This window comes from Pseudophryne corroboree, chromosome 4, assembly GCF_028390025.1.
Source record: "Pseudophryne corroboree isolate aPseCor3 chromosome 4, aPseCor3.hap2, whole genome shotgun sequence".
NCBI lineage: Eukaryota > Metazoa > Chordata > Amphibia > Anura > Myobatrachidae > Pseudophryne > Pseudophryne corroboree.
Window position 1 is genome coordinate 550,827,418 of NC_086447.1, and position 19,846 is coordinate 550,847,263.

A 19,846-nucleotide genomic window follows, 5' to 3' on the forward strand; every position below is an offset into this window, starting at 1 on the left:
CTTCTAATATGCTGTTTTCTTTTCCTTCAGGTCCAGATGTAAAGTCCGTTGCAACAGCCGTGGAGCAAATTTACCCATATGTGTTTGAAAGCAGAAAACCGATTTTGTAAATAACCACTTCTGGTTTGAGATTTTAAGACTAGGCACCTTTTTTTCTTTTTATTCTTTTTTAAAGAAACAGAAGATATAACTACAACTTGATCAAATAAATCAGGACCAACAAAGAGACAATACCTGTTGTCTGTAACAGTGTTGAGAATCTCTGGACTCGGAGACATTTCTGTGTTAGGAAAGGACTGTTTACAAGACTTGGACCTGCTGCTTTTAAACAACTGTGCTATTTATTTGTGAAGTAATCCCAATGTACTCATACGGAGAGAGCTGTAATGATGTGCACTAACGCAAATCCTCAAATCCTCTGTTTGAGCTTGTGGTTTATTTATGGTCTTTTACTATTTTTATTTTTTTGTTTTGTTTTTAATATGGGCACCAAAGAAACTGTAAAAGTTTTCTTCTCACTCATTGAATGTGTTTTTATAAATGTTCTGTTGTCATAGCACAAATACTTTTTCTTTTCTTGGTTATGTAAATATTTTTTAATAAAATTTAATTGATTAACATGTTCTTGCTTTTTTTTTTTTTAATTATTGTGTTCGGGAAAATAATGAACATGTTTTCAGGAATTGTTTGTAAATGTATCAATTCAATCAGCAATGGGAGTAGTTATAGCTAGGCTTAGCATTTCCATTACTCTCACCAGGGTTCTGCTGGTGGGTTCTACATCTAGTTTACTACAAATACAACCTGGAGATAGTAGGGGTCATTCAGACCCGATTGCACACTGCCTTTTTTTGCAGCCGCGCGATCGGGTCTGAACAGCGCATGCGTGCGATCCGCAATGCGCAGGCGCGTCGCTGTCGCCGGACTGCGACGGATTCTACGAAGAAAGCGATCGCAGAGGTGATCGCAAGAAGATTGACAGGATGAAGGCGTTCGTGGGCTGCAACTCACCGTTTCCAGGGACTGTCCAGGAAAACGCAGGAGTGCCCAGAGGTTCAGGAGGCGGATTTCTGATGTCAGCAACAGCCCGGATCGTCGCAGCGGCTGAGTAAGTTCCGGGCTGTGCAGAAACTGCACAAACTTTTGTTTGTGCTGCTCACTGCACAGCCGTTTGCACCCCTGCACAGAGATTACCCTCTTCCCTGTAGGCGGCGATTACCTGGTCGCAGCAGTGCAAAAAATTGCCTGCGTGTGGCCAGGTCTGAATTACCCCCCGTGACTGTAAATTGTGTGTTAGTGGCATAAAAAAATAATTAGTGCATAAACTATTTTGACATCTTTATTGTTGGCCCCTGTAACTGTATTTAAAGCGTGCATACTCCATACTTATACTATTTGTAACCACATGACAAACTGGGGCAGATGTATTAAGCCTGGAGAAGTGATAAAGCAGTGATAACTGCAAGGTGATAACGCACCAGCCAATAAGCTCCAATATCTAAATTGACAGGAGCTGATTGGCTAGTGCGTTATCACCTTGCATTTGTCACTGCTTTATCACTTCTCCAGGCTTAATTCATCTTCCCAACTGTTATGTATCTTCATTGAGACAAACAATGCTCATTTTATCAACCTGTTTCAGGAATACCCAGGGTTTTGGAATTGAATCTAATTTTATAGATTTCTGCTGATTTTGTTTTAAGTGAAATAATCAAAAAAATATTTTTGTATTACTGTCTTTTATTTATATGGAGCCACCAATTGTCCATAGAGCAGTACAGGGGAGTATTACACAATCAGTCCAATATAAATATAACAAGGTTAAAACAGGACAGTACATTGGGAAAAATCATAGCAAGATATGAAGACAACTTAAGCTAGGTACACAATTGTCCAATCCACCAGGCATGCAACTCCAGATCAGACTGTTTATACACTGCAGACCTGGTCACGGATTCTTCATCCAATCTATACCTGTTCATTTTTGCTGCAGATTTCCAATATGCATCTGCTGAAACAATCTGCTGAAAGGATTGTATTGCCATACACACGTTTCTAATCTTTGGCAGACCGGCTGCCACTCACAGGGATGAATTGGGAGCAGAATTAGACAAACCAGTCTTAGTAGATAACACACTTCTAAATTGGTCTGGTGATTTTTCAGCCGGTTTGTACATCTGACAAAACCAGACCAGGATTGGATAAAACCGGAGGTAACCGTACACACTCTACCAATGCCTTACCAACTAGTTGGTTTGAGGTTGGATTGAATGAGGATCAGATAAGTGTGTACCCAGCATAAAAGAGTGACAGTGGCATTTAACAAACCAATGCCCTGGGAGGGTAGAGAGAGAAAGGGTCAGAGGACCTAATTCAGGTTGGATCTCACCTGCTATTCTCTACACTGTTTCACGATTAACGGGAAACTGTGCATGTGCAGAACGTGTCCTGCGATTGCATTGCAGGTATGCAAATGCAGGCAAAGATGTTCAGGGGGATGGGTGGCTGGTGTTGCTAGAAACGTGTGCATGTCACCCCAATTTTCTCTTACGTACTAGAGGATGCTGGGGACTCCGTAAGGACCATGGGGTATAGACAGGCTCCGCAGGAGACATGGGCACTATAAAGAACTTTTAGTATGGGTGTGCACTGGCTCCTCCCTCTATGCCCCTCCTCCAGACCTCAGTTAGATCTTGTGCCCAGAGGAGATAGGGTGCATTACAGGGGAGCTCTCCTGAGTTTCTCTGAAAAAGAATTTTGTTAGGTTTTTTAATTTCAGGGAGCACTGCTGGCAACAGGCTCCCTGCATCGTGGGACTGAGGAGAGAGAAGCAGACCTACTTAAGTGATAGGCTCTGCTTCTTAGGCTACTGGACACCATTAGCTCCAGAGGGATTCGGAACGCAGGTCTCACCCTGCCGTTCGTCCCAGAGCCGCGCCGCCGTCCTCCTCGCAGAGCCGGAAGATAGAAGCCGGGTGAGTATAAGAAGAAAAGAAGACTTCAAGGCGGCAGAAGACTTCAGATCTTCACTGAGCATTGCTCCCACACACAACACACAAGGCACTGATGGGCGCAGGGGGGGGGGGGGGGGGCCTGGGCAGCAATAAACCTCTAGGTCTGGCAAACATACATATATAGGCTACAGGCAATATATATCATAACCCCCGCCAGTATTGTAAAAATGAGCGGGACCGAAGCCCGCCGGTGAGGGGGCGGAGCTTGATCCCTCAGCACTGAAAGCGCCATTTTCTCCACAGCACACTGCATGGAGCTGGCTCCCCGGACTCTCCCCTGCTAAAGACACAGGGCAAAACAGAGGGGGGGGGCACTTATTAGCAGCAGTGAGTGTATATAATGTGATTATATATATATTTATATAAAAGCGCTGTTTTATCTGGGAATTCTATTTCCGGTGTCAGTGGCGCTGGGTGTGTGCTGGCATACTCTCTCTGTCTCTCCAAAGGGTCTTATTGGGGATCTGTCGCCATATAAATATCCCTGTGTGTGTGGGGTTGTGTCGGTACGTGTGTGTCTGCATGTCTGAAGCGGAAGGCTCATCTAAGGAGGAGGTGGAGCAGATGATTGTGGTGTCTCCGTCGGCAACGCCGACACCTGATTGGTTGGACATGTGGAATGTTTTAAATGCAAATGTAAATTTATTACATAAGAGATTGGACAAAGCAGAGTCCAAGGATTTGACTGTGTCACAGGGCCCTTCAGGGTCTCAAAAACGTCCCCTGTCCCAAATAGTAGACACTGATACCGACACGGATTCTGACTCCAGTGTCGACTATGATGATGCAAGGTTACACCCAAGGGTGGCAAAACGTATTCATTATTTGATTATTGCAATAAAAGATGTTTTGCATATCACAGATGACCCCTCTGTCCCTGACACGAGGGTACACAGGTTTAAGGTAAAGAAACCTGAGGTAACGTTTCCCCCATCTTATGAGCTGAACGCATTATTTAAAAAGCTTGGGAAACTCCAGACAGAAACTGCAGATTCCCAAAAGAATTATTATGGCGTATCCTTTCCCCTCAAAGGACTGGTTACGGTGGGAATCATCACCCACGGTCAACAAGGCCTTAACGCGCTTGTCCAAAAAGGTGGCCCTACCGTCCCCGGACATGGCGACACTAAAAGGTCCTGCGGATCGCAGGCAGGAAACTACCTTAAAATCAATTTATACACATACGGGGGCTTTGCCCAGACCGGCATGAGCATTGGCTTGGGTTTGTAGCGCGGTAGCAGCTTGGACAGATACCTAGTCAGCTGATATTGATACCGTAGATAGGGATACCATTTTATTGACCTTGGGTCACATCAAAGACGCAGTCTTATATATGCTGTGGACCCGCCAATGGACGGGTGATGCCGACTCAAAGAGGCATATGGAAATTTTGCCTTACAAGGGTGAGCTTTTAATTGGGGGAGGTCTCGCGGACCTGGTTTCAACAGCTACCGCGGGTAAATCTACCTTTTTTTTGCCTTATGTTCCCCCACAGCAAAAGAAAACGCCGCAGTTTCAGATGCAGTCCTCTCGGTCGCATAAGTCCAGAACAGGTCGGGGCTCTTCCTTCCTCGCCAGAGGTAAGGGTAGAGGGAAAAAGAATGCCTGCTACGGCCAGTTCCCAGGAACAGAAGTCCTCCCCGGCTTCTACTAAATCCACCGCATGACGCTGGGGCTCCACTGAGGGAGTCCGCTCCGGTGGGGGCACGTCTTCGACTCTTCAGCCACGTCTGGGTTCAGTCGGACGTGGATCCTTGAGCGATGCAAATTGTGTCCCAAGGTTACAAGCTGGAATGCAAAGACGTGCCTCCTCGCCGATTCTTCAAATCGGCTTTACCAACGTCTCCCCCAGAGAGGGAGATAGTGTGGGCGGCAATTAGAAAGCTGTGTCTACAGCAAGTGATTATCAGGGTTCCCTTAATGCAACAGGGAAAAGGGTACTATTCAACCCTATTTGGGCAACCGAAACCGGATGGCTCGGTCAGACCCATTCTCAACTTAAAATCCCTGAACCTGAACTTGAAAAAGTTCAAATTCAAGATGGAATCGCTCAGGGCAGTGATCTACAGCCTGGAAGGGGGGGATTTTATGGTGTCACTAGACATAAAGGATGCATACCTTCATGTCCCCATATATCCTCCTCATCAGGCATACCTGAGATTCGCTGTACAGGACTGTCATTACCAGTTTCAGACGTTGCCGTTTTGGGCTTTCCACGGCCCCAAGGGTTTTCACCAAGGTAATGGCGGAAATGATGGTACTCCTCCGCAGACAGGGAGTCACAATTATCCCGTACTTGGACGATCTCCTGATAAAAGCGAAATCGAGAGATCAATTGCAGAAAAGTGTGTCACTCTCCCTGAGAGTGCTGCAGCAGCATGGCTGGATTCTAAATCTACCAAAGTCACAGTTGTTCCAACGACTCGGCTATCTTTCTTAGGCATGATTCTGGACACAGAACAGAAGAGGATTTTTCTCCCAAGGGGAAAAGCCCAGGAACTCCAGAACATGCTCAGAGACCTGTTAAAACCAAAAAGAGTGTCAGTCCGTCAATGCACTCGAGTACTGGAGAAAATGGTGGCGACCTACGAGGCCATCCCCTTCGGCAGGTTTCAGGCGAGGACTTTTCAGTGGGACCTTCTGGACAAGTGGTCCGGGTCTCACCTTCCAATACATCAGAAGATAACCCTGTTCCCCAGGGCCAGGGTGTCTCTCCTGTGGTGGCTGCAGATTGCTCATCTTCTAGAAGGTCGCCGGTTCGGCATTCAGGACTGGGTCCTGGTGACCACGGACGCGAGTCTCCGAGGATGGGGCGCAGTCACACAAGGAAGGAATTTTCAGGGACTGTGGGCAAGCCAGGAGGCTTGCCTACTCATCTACATACTGGAATTAAGGGCCGTTTACAACGGCCTACGACAAGCGGAGAATCTTCTTCGCGACCTACCGGTTCTGATTTAATCAGACAACGTCACAGCTGTGGCTCATGTAAACCGCCAAGGCGGTACAAAGAGCAGAGTGGCAATGGCGGAAGCCACCAGGATTCTGCGGTGGGCAGAAAATCACATAAGCGCTCTGTCAGCGATATTCATTCCGGGAGTGGACAACTGGGAAGCAGTCTTCCTCAGCAGACACGATTTCCATCCAGGAGAGTGGGGACTTCATAAAGAAGTCCTTGCAGAGATAACAAGTCGTTGGGAGCTTCCTCAAATAGACATGATGGCATCACGCCTCAATAAGAAGCTTTGGAGGTATTGCGCCAGGTCAAGGGACCCTCAGGCAGTAGCGGTGGACGCCCTGGTGACACCATGGGTGTTTCAGTCGGTCTATGTGTTTCCTCCTCTTCCTCTCATCTCAAAAATATTGAGAATCATAAGACGGAAAAGAGTACTGACAATACTCATTGTTCCAGATTGGTCTCGAAGGGCCTGGTATTCAGATCTTCAGGGGATGCCCACAGAAGATCCGTGGCCTCTTCCTCTCAGAGAGGACCTGTTGCAGCAGGGGCCCTGCGTGTTCCAAGACTTACCGCGGTTACGTTTGACGGCATGGCGGTTGAACACCAAATCCTAGCGGAGAAGGGTATTCCGGAAGAAGTCATCCCATCTCTGATAAAGGCTAGGAAGGAAGTGACGGCGAAACATTATCACCGTATCTGGAGAAAGTATGTATCTTGGTGTGAAGCCAAGAATGCTCCTACGGAAGGTTTCCACTTTGGCCGTTTTCTCCACTTTCTACAGACAGGAGTGGATATGGGCCTAAAGTTAGGCTCCATTAAGGTACAGATTTCGGCTCTGTCTATATTCTTCCAGAAGGAATTGGCTTCTCTCCCAGAAGTCCAAACTTTTGTAAAGGGAGTGCTACACATCCAGCCTCCTTTTGTGCCCCCAGTGGCACCATGGGACCTTTACGTAGTGTTACAGTTCCTTAAATCGCACTGGTTTGAGCCTTTTCAAACAGTTGAATTGAAATTTCTCACTTGGAAAGTGGTCATGTTATTGGCCTTGGCATCTGCAAGGCGGGTGTCCGAATTGGTGGCTTTGTCTCACAAGAGCCCCTATCTGATTTTCCAGGTAAATAGAGCGGAATGGAGGACTCGTCTTCAATCTCTACCTAAGGTGGTTTCGTCTTTTCACATGAACCGCCCTATTGTGGTGCCTGTGGCTACGGGGGACTTGGAGGACTCCAAGTCCCTGGATGTAGTCAGGGCCTTAAAAATTTATGTAGCCAGGACGGCTAGGGTTAGCAAAACAGAGGTTCTGTTTGTCCTGTATGCAGCCAACTAGGTTGGCGCTCCTGCTTCTAAGCAGACTATTGCTCGCTGGATCTGTAACACGATTCAGCAGGCTCATTCTACGGCTGGATTGCCGTTACCAAATTCGGTAAAGGCCCATTCCACTAGGAAGGTGGGCTCTTCTTGGGCGGCTGCCCGAGGCGTCTCGGCATTACAGATTTGCCGAGCAGCTACTTGGTCGGGTTCAAACACTTTTGCAAAATTCTACAAGTTTGATACCCTGGCTCATGAGGACCTTGCGTTTGCTCAGTCGGTGCTGCAGAGTCATCCGCACTCTCCCGCCCAATTGGGAGCTTTGGTATAAACCCCATGGTCCTTACGGAGTTCCCAGCATCCTCTAGGACGTAAGAGAAAATAAGATTTTAAACCTACCGGTAAATCTTTTTCTTCTAGTCCGTAGAGGATGCTGGGCGCCCGTCCCAGTGCGGACTAAATCTGCAAGACTTGTATATAGTTGTTGCTTACATAAGGGTTATGTTACAGTTGGAATCGGTCTTTGACTGATACTGGTTTTTGTTCATACTGTTAACTGGTTGCGTATATTCCAGGTTATATGGTATGATTGGTGTGGGCTGGTATGAATCTTGCCCTTAGTTTAACAAAATCCTTTCCTCATATTGTCCATCTCCTCTGGTCACAGTTCTCTAACTGCGGTCTGGAGGAGGGGCATAGAGGTAGGAGCCAGTTCACACCCATACTAAAAGTTCTTTATAGTGCCCATGTCTCCTGCGGAGCCCGTCTATACCCCATGGTCCTTATGGAGTCCCCAACATCCTCTACGGACTAGGAGAAAAAGATTTACCGGTAGGTTTAAAATCTTATTTTCTTGGAGTGGCAGGGGTTTCCTTGGCCTCACAAGCTGCTCTGCGACTGCCAACCTGAGTAAGCTGAGGCTTACTCAGCTGGGAGTCTGCGAGGAACATCGCAACCATCAGTCACGATGTATATGCTAGGCTGTGACGCAATCGCATTGCTGAGATCGCAAATGTAACAAGGAGGTGATTAACTGCAGTTCATGTGGTTTTGCCCTTAACAATCCATTACATTATTTCAATAAATTGTCTAAATGTTATGGGAAGCATTATGTTTTATGTACTTATTTGTGGAACAATTATCAGAAATCAGGTCCATATTTGTAGAATGAATTGAATGTTTTAATATTTGTGCAATAGGTCTGGTGGACAATGTACCAGTGAATCCTATAGTCATTGTAATGCATACTTGCCTACTTTTTGAAAAAGCATTTCCAGGAGATTGTGAAAGCAACACTTAAAAGCGCGGACGTATACTGCTACATCTGAGAGGTGTGTCAGAAAAATAACTTACATGTAACTGAGCCCCAAAGCAGTTAGTAAGATCTACTTGTTGATGAAAATACTGATATTTTCCAGGGCTTGCTCGTGTATTGTGTTTTACAAGTGGTTCCATATAAGTGGCCATGAGAAACCTTATTAAAAAAAAATGAACGTAACCATGGGGATAATTGAGGCATCTGTATTAAGCCTGGAGAAGTGATAAAGAAGTGAAAAGCGGAAGGTGATAATGCACCAGCCAATGTGTTTGATCCCATTTGAATGTATATACCTCTGATTTCTTTTTTTTCCCAAAAGAATTTAGCAAAGCTTGGCAAGAGATACAATTGTGAGAGGTAAAGTACTAACCAATCAGCTTCTAATTTACCTTTTACAGGCTGGGTTTGAGAAATGACAGGAGCTGATTGGTTGGTACTTCATCTCTCACAATTGTATCTGTTGCAAAGCATTGATAAATATCCCCCTATCACCGCTACATAATGGGGGTAAGGTGCAATCAGGGAGATTCTTACTATTTCAGGGAATCTCACTAACAATCATGCAAGTATCTAGCAACTCCCTAGCAACTAGCAAGTATGTGAAAATGCACTGTGGCAATTTGAATGTTTTTTTTTTTTTTTTTTTTTTTTTTTATAACTTACACCTAACTTTTCCCAGCCGTGTGGTTTGCGTAGTACATAAACAGTGGGTGAATATTAGGAAATATAAAATGATTTTAGAATTGGGCTATACAACAATGTTTAATTTTGAAAGATCCTGCCAAAATAGTTTTTGTAGCTGCAATACAAAATTGCATGCTGATAATCCCAGTGTTTTGTCTATACAATAAATATTGCAGTATATAGAGCGATGACCTTGAATAGTTGGGGCCTTATGAAGTAGCCTGTAGGATGTTGGTTGGTTTTGTCTTTTAAATGATTGGCGCTTAAAAAATATGGACTGACTCCCTGGAATCTCACAGGCTGCTACGTAAAGCCTTTAACATCCATTTTGCCTTTTGGGTGCATGTAAATGCCATCACCACCCCTTTAGTGGAGGCAGTGCAGTATGCGGTGCATGTTTTATTGTGTTTGCATATTATTTCTGTGAATACCCATGTTCTATAAATGTATAGTGTAATTGCATATTTGTTGTTAGCTGCATTTGTCTTGTTTCTGCTTTAGCAATTGTTATACAAATATCCCATGGTGTGTGTGGCGGTAGAGACGTGTGCCTTACTTCATTAATATCTGTTGTGCATATCAGGGTCCTCTTCTCCCATTGGCTTTCCTAACCAAATGAAGGTACACAATATTAGTTTAAAACCAAGTGCTTGCAAGATTTATTTATTTATTAACAGTTTATTATATAGCGCAGTCAATTCCGTTGTGCTTTAAAGATGGAAACAACAGTGATAACATAAAAAACAACAATAAACAACATTGATAATACAACACTGGGTAATAACAGACAGACGTAGTGGTAGGAAGGCCCTGCTCGCAGCTTACAATCTATAGGGAAGATGGTATCCTCATATACTGGTCTGTTTTACCTTCACAGACATACAGTCAGTCCAACACCTTAGAATGAGCTGTGCAACATAAATCACATTAATATTCAAAGATTAACACAACCTGAAAGCTTTTCTTTTTTCATTTATGTATTGAGGTGACCAAAAAAAATAAAAAATCAATGTATCTTTTATAGGCCCATCTCATTGCTCAATGTCGACTTAAAAATGTATGCATAAATCCTAGCTTTGAGATTGGCCCCCCTTCTCCCTGCACTGGTACATCCCGATCAGGTTGGATTTATTCCAGGCCGACAGGCCTCCGATAACACCAGAAGGGCCATTGATACTATCCATTCTATCCACCAACAAAAGTCCTCTTCCCTGTTGCTAGCCCTGGATGCGGAGAAGGCGTTTGATCGCATTTCGTGGCCCTTCACCTTCTCGGTCCTCCAACGCATGGGCTTTTCTGGTAAGTTTTATGATGGTGTCTCAGCACTGTATCGCAACTCCTCAGCGCGGGTCTCTGTCAATGGGGTCACTTCTTCATGCTTTGAGATATCTAACGGTACCAGACAGGGATGCCCACTCTCGCCCTTGATTTTTGCCCTTGTCATGGAGCCTTTAGCGGCCAGAGTTCGTCTCAACCCGAACATTACAGGGATTCGAAATGGGCGCATGGAACACAAAATTGCACTTTATGCTGACGATGTACTGGTTTCTCTTTCAAACCCGACGTCGTCACTCTCTCCTCTCCTCTCTGAGATTGACCTCTATTCGCAATACTCGGGTTATAAGATTAATGCTACTAAAACAGAAGTTCTTGATTTTTACATTACCCCTGAGTCTAGGTCGCTACTTGAATCAACATTTCCATTCTCCTGGCATAACCGAAAACTCAAATATCTAGGTATTTATCTAACCCACAGACATCATCAACTCTATCAAGCGAATTTCCCACGTCTTTTGGACCGAATTCGTTCTGACCTCCTAACTTGGTCCTCCTATTTCATTTCATGGATTAGACGTGCCAATTCTGTAAAGATGAACGTTCTTCCCAGACTCATTTATCTTTTTCAAACGCTCCCGATTTATATCCCCCCCCCCCTACGTTTTTAAATTCTTGCAGTATCAAACTTCTCATTTTATTTGGGCCAACAAACATCCTAGAATTAAACTTTCGCTGCTACAACTGCCTTCCTGGGGCGGAGGTTTGGGCATACCCAATTTCAAATACTATTACCACGCAGCCCAGATGGCATCCTGTGTTCAGTGGTGTGGCCCGGGGGCGGACAAGGTGTGGATAGCTATCGAGGCCGGTGAGCTGGGACTCTCCACGCTCTCTTCCCTCTTGTGGCTTCCGAGAACCGCCCGCCCTCGTGCCACCTCATCTCACCCAGTGGTGGCCCGCTCTTTATACATTTGGGATTTTGTGGTGAGGAAACATCAATTGGCCTCTAACCCATCCCCCCTCATACCTCTGTTCCACAACCCTGCATTCCCTCCTGGAATGGTTAAATCTGCTTTCTCACTCTGGAAACAGGAAAACGTTGCCTTTCTTAACAACATTGCCTCTACTACACCCTTTCCTTCATTTATCCAGATTCAGACACAATACTCTCTCCCTCATAGTGAATTTTTCCGCTACCTCCAACTTAGACACTTTCACTCCAGGGTTCATAACACTCTCTCTTCTAGGCCTCTCGCCGCTCTTGAAAATATATGTTGGCGACGCTCTTCTACGAAAGGTCTTATATCAAATCTCTATACTTTGCTATTGCAGGGCTCTGCTACTCCTAGAGATCACAGAGAATTGGCCTGGGAGAGAGAATTGGGTGTCACTTTGGATGAGGAGGAATGGGGTGAAATTTGGAGTAATGCGTCCTCTAACTCTATCTGTGTCAGGATAAAGGAAAATGTATATAAACTGGTATATCGTTGGTACTATGTACCTTCGCGATTGAAGGCGATGTTCCCTGATGTTACGGATGGCTGTTGGAGGGGCTGTGCTTCTGAGGGGACATATATGCATATTTGGTGGACCTGCCCGAAACTAGTACCTTTATGGAAGGAAGTTGTCCGACTTCTTTCATCCCTATTCTCCACCCCAATCCCCCTGGACCCTAAATACTTTCTACTGCCTCTGGACCTTCCGACTTTGACTACGCATCAGAACAAGTTACTACGTCATGTGGCTACTGCCACGACATGTCAAATAGCAAAGGCCTGGAGGTCGCCCTCCCCACCGTCCCTACAATTCGTTGTCACTTACATTTGGTATGTTTATAAGATGGAATATATGACTAGTCTTATTAGACAATCTGCCAGGGCGTTCGATAAAATCTGGGCACCCTGCCTCACTTCTCAAAATGCCCCCTCCCCATTCGGTGACTGATTAAGCTACGCACCCTTATTTTTATGTTGGCTGCCCGATCCCGCCACTCGGACCTCCCCTCCTCTTCTTTCTACCTTCCCTTTTACCCACAATCTTGTTTCTTCCTTTTCCTGTCTCTATTCTTCCCGTTCTCTCACTCCCCTGGGCTGGCTGGCCACACCATGGACCTAGAGGACTTTTTCCTTTCTCGCACTATCTCTGTTGTCTCACTTTAAAAAAAAAAAAAAACGGATTTACTCACGGATTATTGTTATTTCCTAGTTGTGTACATCTTAGTACTAAAATGTCTGTCTATGCTTCTGAAACACACCGTTTATATGTATTACTGTGAATCGACCAATAAAATTCTTCTAAAAAAAAAAATCAATGTATCTTATATAACCCAGTGTTTGGAGGTGTTCATCTGATTGTCTTCCTTAACCTTCAATGACTAGGTGTAATTTATCACTCTGCCACTTTTGATGCAGTCTTCCACTGTTCTCCTGCACGCTACTTCCGTGTTCTACTTCTGCGGTACATCCTCCCTTCCTCTGCCACTCTCTGATGGGGTTTCTTGATGCTCTTTTCTGGGCCCTCTACTTTGCTGCATGGTGTAGTCGTTAGCATCACTGCCTCATAGCACTGAGGTCCTGGGTTCGTTTCCCACCAAGACCTTGTCTGTGGCATTTGAATGTTCTATCTGTATTGCGTGGGTTTCCTCTCACAATCGAAAAACATACTGGTAGGTTATTTGGCATTTGACAAACAATTTAGTGTATCTGCATATATACATTTAGTAGAGAATATGGATTGTAAGCTCAACTGAGTCAGAGACTGATGTGAATAACTAAATATGCGCTGTAAAGTGCTGTTTAATATGTATGTGCTATAAAAAAAGAACTTAAAAAAAATACCTCTTCTTTGCCCTCTATTACCATCTCTATTCAGATGTGATCGTAATCTACCTACATTTTCCTGGCCCCTCTCCCCTTTCTCCTGTGTGTCCAGCTGTGTCTCTGCTCCCTCCGTTGTATGTCAAGTGTTACTGTAAAGCTCAACATATTAAAAGCTTCCCTCTAGTCTCCCTCACTCTTTGGCAATGTCATGCTCTCCCATATCCAGTATTCCCACTGCATTGGTGTCGCACTTGACTACACCTTTGCTCACACATCCAGTACCTTGTACTCCAAACCATCCAAAATGCTGCAATGAGACTGACATCTCTTGCACCATTACATATTCACTAGAATACTCAGCAAATCTACGCTGACTGCATCTTGCCACCTGTCTGATTACTGCCTCCAAAGTTTTACTGATGTCATGTAGGCCCGCATTTACCAAGCCTTGGAGAGTGATAAATAGCACAGATAAAGTACCAGCCAATCAGCTCCTAACTGCCATGTTCATACCCTCCAACATTTTACACAGAAAAATTGGTACAAATCCGAAAAAGGGGCGTGGCCGCGTGTAAAGGGGGCGTGGCCACGCCCCTTTTCCTATACTTTCAATGGAAGTTTGGAGAGGCAAAAATCGGTACAGACCATGAAAAAAAGGTACTGTACCTATTAAAAAGGTACAGTTGGAGGGTATGCATGTTACAGGCTGTGTTAAAAAAATGACAGGCGCTGATTGGTTGGTACTTTATCACCGTACTATTTATCACTCTCCAAGGCTTGATAAATCTGGGCCCTTGTATGCTGAGAAAATGTCAACTGGAAGGTTCTTAAGAAAGACGGCACCATAAGGATGCTGGTCAGAATTCATGTATAGTTTAGAACAGTGTTGGACTGGGGCATGAAGGGCCCACTGGGGGGGGGGGGGGGGGATGCTGTGGTAGGGGCCCATGCACATGGGTGTGGCCAGCATCCAGTGGAGGTGTATCTAGCTACCACAGAGGCGTTATACTGCACAGGACTATGGTGCATTTTTTACAGTATACTGCTGTTGTTAACCATTAGAGAGTATATGGTCTGTGACCCTTTATAAATATATATAGTAAATACTGCTAGTGCATTTATGATAATGTGCCAAATTAACAACAGCAATACACTCTAATAAGTAGACCATAGTCCTATGCAGTATAATGTATATTTCTAGTGCACAGTCTGAAATCTGATCACTAGAGGAGGAGGTGGGTCCACAGGCAGTGGGGCCCACCAGAGGTTTCCCCTGTACCCCTGTGGGCCAGTCCGACCCTGGTTTAGAATCAGCCACAAATATCTGTCTGTACTGTGTATTAACAAATGCCCACGGACAGGAATAGAGTATCAGGTGATAATTACTGCTCAGGCCAGGATGGCCATATGGCACTTTTATGATGGACTTGATCCAATAAACAGCACCTTTATTATCATCATTCATGAGTGCCGCAGTCTTTCCACTTGCTTTACAATACTTCACTGAAGGCACCGCAAAAGATTCATATCAGCGACGAGTTCATTTCTGCATCTATATATATATATATATATATACACACACACTGCTCAAAAAAATAAAGGGAACACTAAAATAACACATCCTAGAGCTGAATGAATGAAATATTCTTATTAAATACTTTGTTCTTTACATAGTTGAATGTGCTGACAACAAAATCACACAAAAATGGTCAATGGAAATCAAATTTATTAACCCATGGAGGTCTGGATTTGGAGTCACACTCAAAATTAAAGTGGAAAAACACACTACAGGCTGATCCAACTTTGATGTAATGTCCTTAAAACAAGTCAAAATGAGGCTCAGTAGTGTGTGCGGCCCTGTTTTTTTTTAGCAGTGTGCTTTCAGGGTTATTCTGAGCAGCAGTTTTAAATTGCTGACTTTTATAACATATTACACTTGGTTCTACAGTTACTGTTGCCATAAAAGTGTGTGAGTGCGACACACAAATTTTGCAGTTATGTCTAACAAGGCAAAAGGTCACAAACAGTCAGAAACTCCATTATATCAGATGTTGTACAAGATGAGCTATGTGTTAATTGTTATACACAGGAACCACCCTGGGCTTCCTTTAGACAATTATTGGGTACTCTGGTGGACAGACTTACACCAGCCATGGGTCCCCCTATGCCAGTACCAGCCCCAGATACAAATCCACCCTGTGTTTAAACTCTAGCGAGTTCAGTTCAAAGACTGGCACAGGCATCTATAGCTTTACAAAACATGCTGCCAGGGAACAAACAGCATTCTAAATCATCTATATCCTCTCAGTCCACTATTATATCAGACTCAAACGAGTCATCTGAGTAGGAAGGTGAAGAGAATATTCTCTCTGTCACGGATTCATATGTAGCAGAGGAGGAGGCTTCTATTACCGTAGATGTACCAGCATTAATAGATGCAATTAAACAAATACTTCAGCTAGCTGAGTATGAACCTGCGGCTGTCACTAATAAAACCAATGTATTTAAACGACAGAAAATAATGAAATCAGAATTTCTACATTCTGACTATCTGATGGAACATAGATAGGAACCTTGGAACACCCCTGGTAAAAAGTTTCCTCTGTCTAAACAACTCTCATCTCGCTATCCTATCCATGCGGGGATTGTGCATGGTGAGAGACTCCTCCTCCAGCAGATTCTCATATCAGACGTTTGGTAAAGACATCTACTTTACCTCTCACTACCATTAAAGAAACCCACAGATAGATGCATTGAAAATTGCCTCAAGTCTATCTTTTCACTGATGGGTGCTGTAAATAGGCCAAAGTAGCAAAAGCTTGTAAATCTTGGTTACAGGCAAAAGAGGCGGAATTGCCACTAGTTATATCAGAAGAGTGCAGATAATATCAAGAAAGCAACTTCTTACATTGGTGAAGCGCTATCTGATGCTGATGTGTTGGCAGCAAAAGCGTTGGCATTGCAGTGCTGGCAAGACGCATTATCTAGTTACGCTCTTAGAAAGAGGATTTAGAGTCCAAGAAAACTCTGGAAGCACTACACTTTACAGGAGATGTTCTGTTTGGAGAAGAATTAAACAAAATAATGGCATCCTTAGCGGCTGCCAAAATTATTTTTCTCCCTTCACCTACACCACTGCCTAAGAGTTCTAATTTTCGTACCTTTCGTCCACAAGTAAAAGTGAAAGGACAAGTGTTTCCTAGGCAATAAAATGCCTCAAGGTCTACTAAGACCAAGACTAAGCAGCAATGCAACCCCCAGCAAAACCTGAAAAACCCTCAGCCTGACGGGCCTTCCCCTGGGGGACCTCGGGGTGGGAGGCTGACTTCTCCACTTTGCACAAGTCTGGATCAAGATCACTTTAGAAGTATGGGTGCAAGAGGCAGTCTCTCATCAGTATGCCATCTATTTCAAAGGACGTCCCCTTAAGCAGTTTGTCGCAGAAGTCTTACATCAGACACAGAAAAGGCTCTGACACTACAAAAAGTGTTTCAATCACTCCTCCAATCTGAAATAATAGTGTCAGTTACTCAGGCTTAAAAAGGAAGGGGTTATTATGCGACCAGTGGCGGAACTAGTGAGCGGTGGGCCCAGGTGCGACAAAATGCTTTGGGGCCCCCCCCCCCACCCATCCAAGTCCACCCCATCACCCCTGGAGAGGATCTGGTGAGGGGGACCTGCTCAGGGCCAGAGAAATGGATACCTAGCAACAATGCCGTAACTAGACATTTTAGCACTGTTTGCAAGAAACGGCATGGGAGCCCCACCCCAGCATGCAAAACAGGGGCAGTACGTGCCGTAGGCGCGCGCAAAAATACATAGTGGCGTGGCTTCGTGGGGAAGGGGTGTGACCACAAAATAATACCAATTCATAAAACGGGGCACAGTAGTCTCCATTATTCAAATTACGCCACACAGTAGCACCACTACACCAGGTAGAGACCCTTTTACACCTTACGGCGGACAGATTCCTCTTTTTACTCATTACGGCAGACAGCGTGCACTTTTTACACATTACGGCAGATAGCGTGCACATTTTACACATAACGGCAGACAGCGTCCCCTTTTTACACATAACGGCAGACAGCGTGCCCTTGTTACACATAGCGGCAGACAGCGTGCCCTTGTTACACATAGCGGCAGACAGCGTGCCCTTGTTACACATAGCGGCAGACAGCGTACACTTTTTACACATAACGGCAGATAGCGTGCCCTTGTTAAACATAGCGGCAGACAGCGTACACTTTTTACACATAACGGCAGACAGCGTGCCCTTTTTACACATTACGGCAGACAGCGTGCCCTTGTTACACATTACGGCAGACAGCGTCCCCCTTTTTATACATTACGGCAGGCAGATTCCCCCTTTTTACACATTGCGGCAGGCAGATTCCCCCTTTTTACACATTGTGGCAAGCAGATTCCCCATTTTTACACATTACGGCAGACAGCGTGCCCTTTTTACACATTACGGCAGACAGCGTGCCCTTGTTACACATCACGGCAGACAGCGTCCCCCTTTTTACACATTGCGGCAGGCAGATTCCCCCTTTTTACACATTGCGGCAGGCAGATTCCCCCTTTTTACACATTGCGGCAGGCAGATTCCCCCTTTTTACACATTGCGGCAAGCAGATTCCCCATTTTTACACATTGCGGCAGGCAGATTCCCCCTTTTTACACATTGCGGCAGGCAGATTCCCCCTTTTTACAGATTGCGGCAGGCAGATTCCCCCTTCTTATACATTGCGGCAGGCAGATTCCCCATTTTTACACATTGCGGCATGCAGATTCCCCCTTTTTACACATTGCGGCAGGCAGATTCCCCCTTTTTACACATTGCAGCAGGCAGATTCCAAATTTTTACACATTGCGGCAAGCAGATTCCCCCTTTTTACACATTGCGGCAGGCAGATTCCCCCTTTTTACACATTGCGGCAGGCAGATTCCCCCTTTTTACACATTGTGGCAGGCAGATTCCCCATTTTTACACATTGCGGCAGGCAGATTCCCCCTTTTTACACATTGCGGCAGACAGAAGAAAGAAAGAAAGAAAGAAAGAAAGAAAGAAAGAAAGAAAGAAAGAAAGAAAGAAAGAAAGAAAGAAAGAAAGAAAGAAAGAAAGAAAGAAAGAAAGAAAGAGAAAAAAAGAAAGAAAGAATGAATGAATTATACTTACCCTCTCCGCTGGCTCAGGCTCCTCGGTGCAGCTTCTGGTCACTTACGATTCCCGGGCAGGAGAGAAGGAGGAGGAGGGAGGTGGAGGAGGGAGCCGCAGCAGCGCTGTGTTATTGGTGGAGGCGCTGCTGCTGCTTCCCCTCTGCTTCACTATAGGCTTTTCTCGGAAGACAGCCTATAGTGAAGCAGAGGGGCAGCAGCGCCTCAACCAGTAGTAAAGCGCTGCTGTGGCTCCCTCCTCCACCTCCCTCCTCCTCCTTCCCCAGTACTGCTGCTCCTCTCCTCTCTGGGCGGCTGTGCGCTGCGGGCAGCGGTTGCCCGCAGCGCACAGCAGCATGTAATGAGTCAGTTTGACTCATTACATGCTTTGGGCCCCTGGACAGAGGCGGGCCCCAGTGCAACACACTGGTTGCACTGGCGGTACTTTCGCCTCTGTATGCGACCCTGTTCCTTGTATCAGAGCCGAATGGCACATACAGGCCTGTTCTCAATCTCAAATCTCTCAACTGATTTGTGAAAGTTTCAAGTTTCGCATGGAAACCCTATGCTCCATAGTTCTAGTATTAGAGCCTGGGGGTGTCGTTGGACATACAAGATGCATATCTGCATATACCTATTGCTCTTTCACATCAATGATACCTGAGGTTTGAAACACTATCAGTTCCAAGCGCTGCCGTTTGGCCTGGATACAGTGCCCAGAATATTTATAAAAGTTATGGCAGTCATGGCAGCACACCTGCATCGTCAGGGAGTCAGGATACTTCCTTACCTGGATGACATACTGCTACTGGCCAAATCACAGGAGGTATTGCACAGCCAATACACACAATGATAGCCTTCCATCAAAGTTATTGCCTTTGCGAGGAGGATGTTGGACTTAGCAGCTCTTTCCTGTTGTCCACCTTTCCTGATTTTTTGTCATGACAGGGCAGTTCTACGGACTAGGCCTGGTTAACTTCCTAAAGTGGTCTCCAGGTCCCACCTAAATCAAGAAATTGTAGTCTCTGCTTTTGTCTCACCAGATTTTTCAGCAATTGAACAGTCTTTGGATGTAGTACCTGCCTTACGTATCTATGTAGACCGAACCAGTTCTATCAGAAGACCCGGATCTCTATTCATAATTTCTGGATTTCACAAACAAGCGTAGCTGGTCAGATGGATTAGAATGGTTGTTGTACAAGCATACAATCAAGTTGATTTATCTGTTCCAATGTCAAATTCTGCCCATTCTACTAGATCTGTAGGACCCTCATGGGCGGTACGCCAAGGGGTGTCTCCTGAGCAAATATGT

The 19,846-nt window shown here is 45.1% G+C and overlaps 1 protein-coding gene across 1 annotated transcript in view; it reads left to right on the forward strand.

Annotated features, from left to right (window-relative positions):
• The window catches only part of TBPL1 (TATA-box binding protein like 1), a 104,705-nt gene extending 104,081 nt beyond the window's left edge, over nucleotides 1-624 (forward strand). The window contains exon 7 of the mRNA XM_063917365.1: nucleotides 31-624. Within this exon, the coding sequence (XP_063773435.1) occupies nucleotides 31-110 (80 nt within the window). The 3' untranslated portion in view covers nucleotides 111-624. The remainder of the gene's footprint in view (nucleotides 1-30) is intronic.
• Nucleotides 625-19,846: the final 19,222 nt, after the last annotated feature.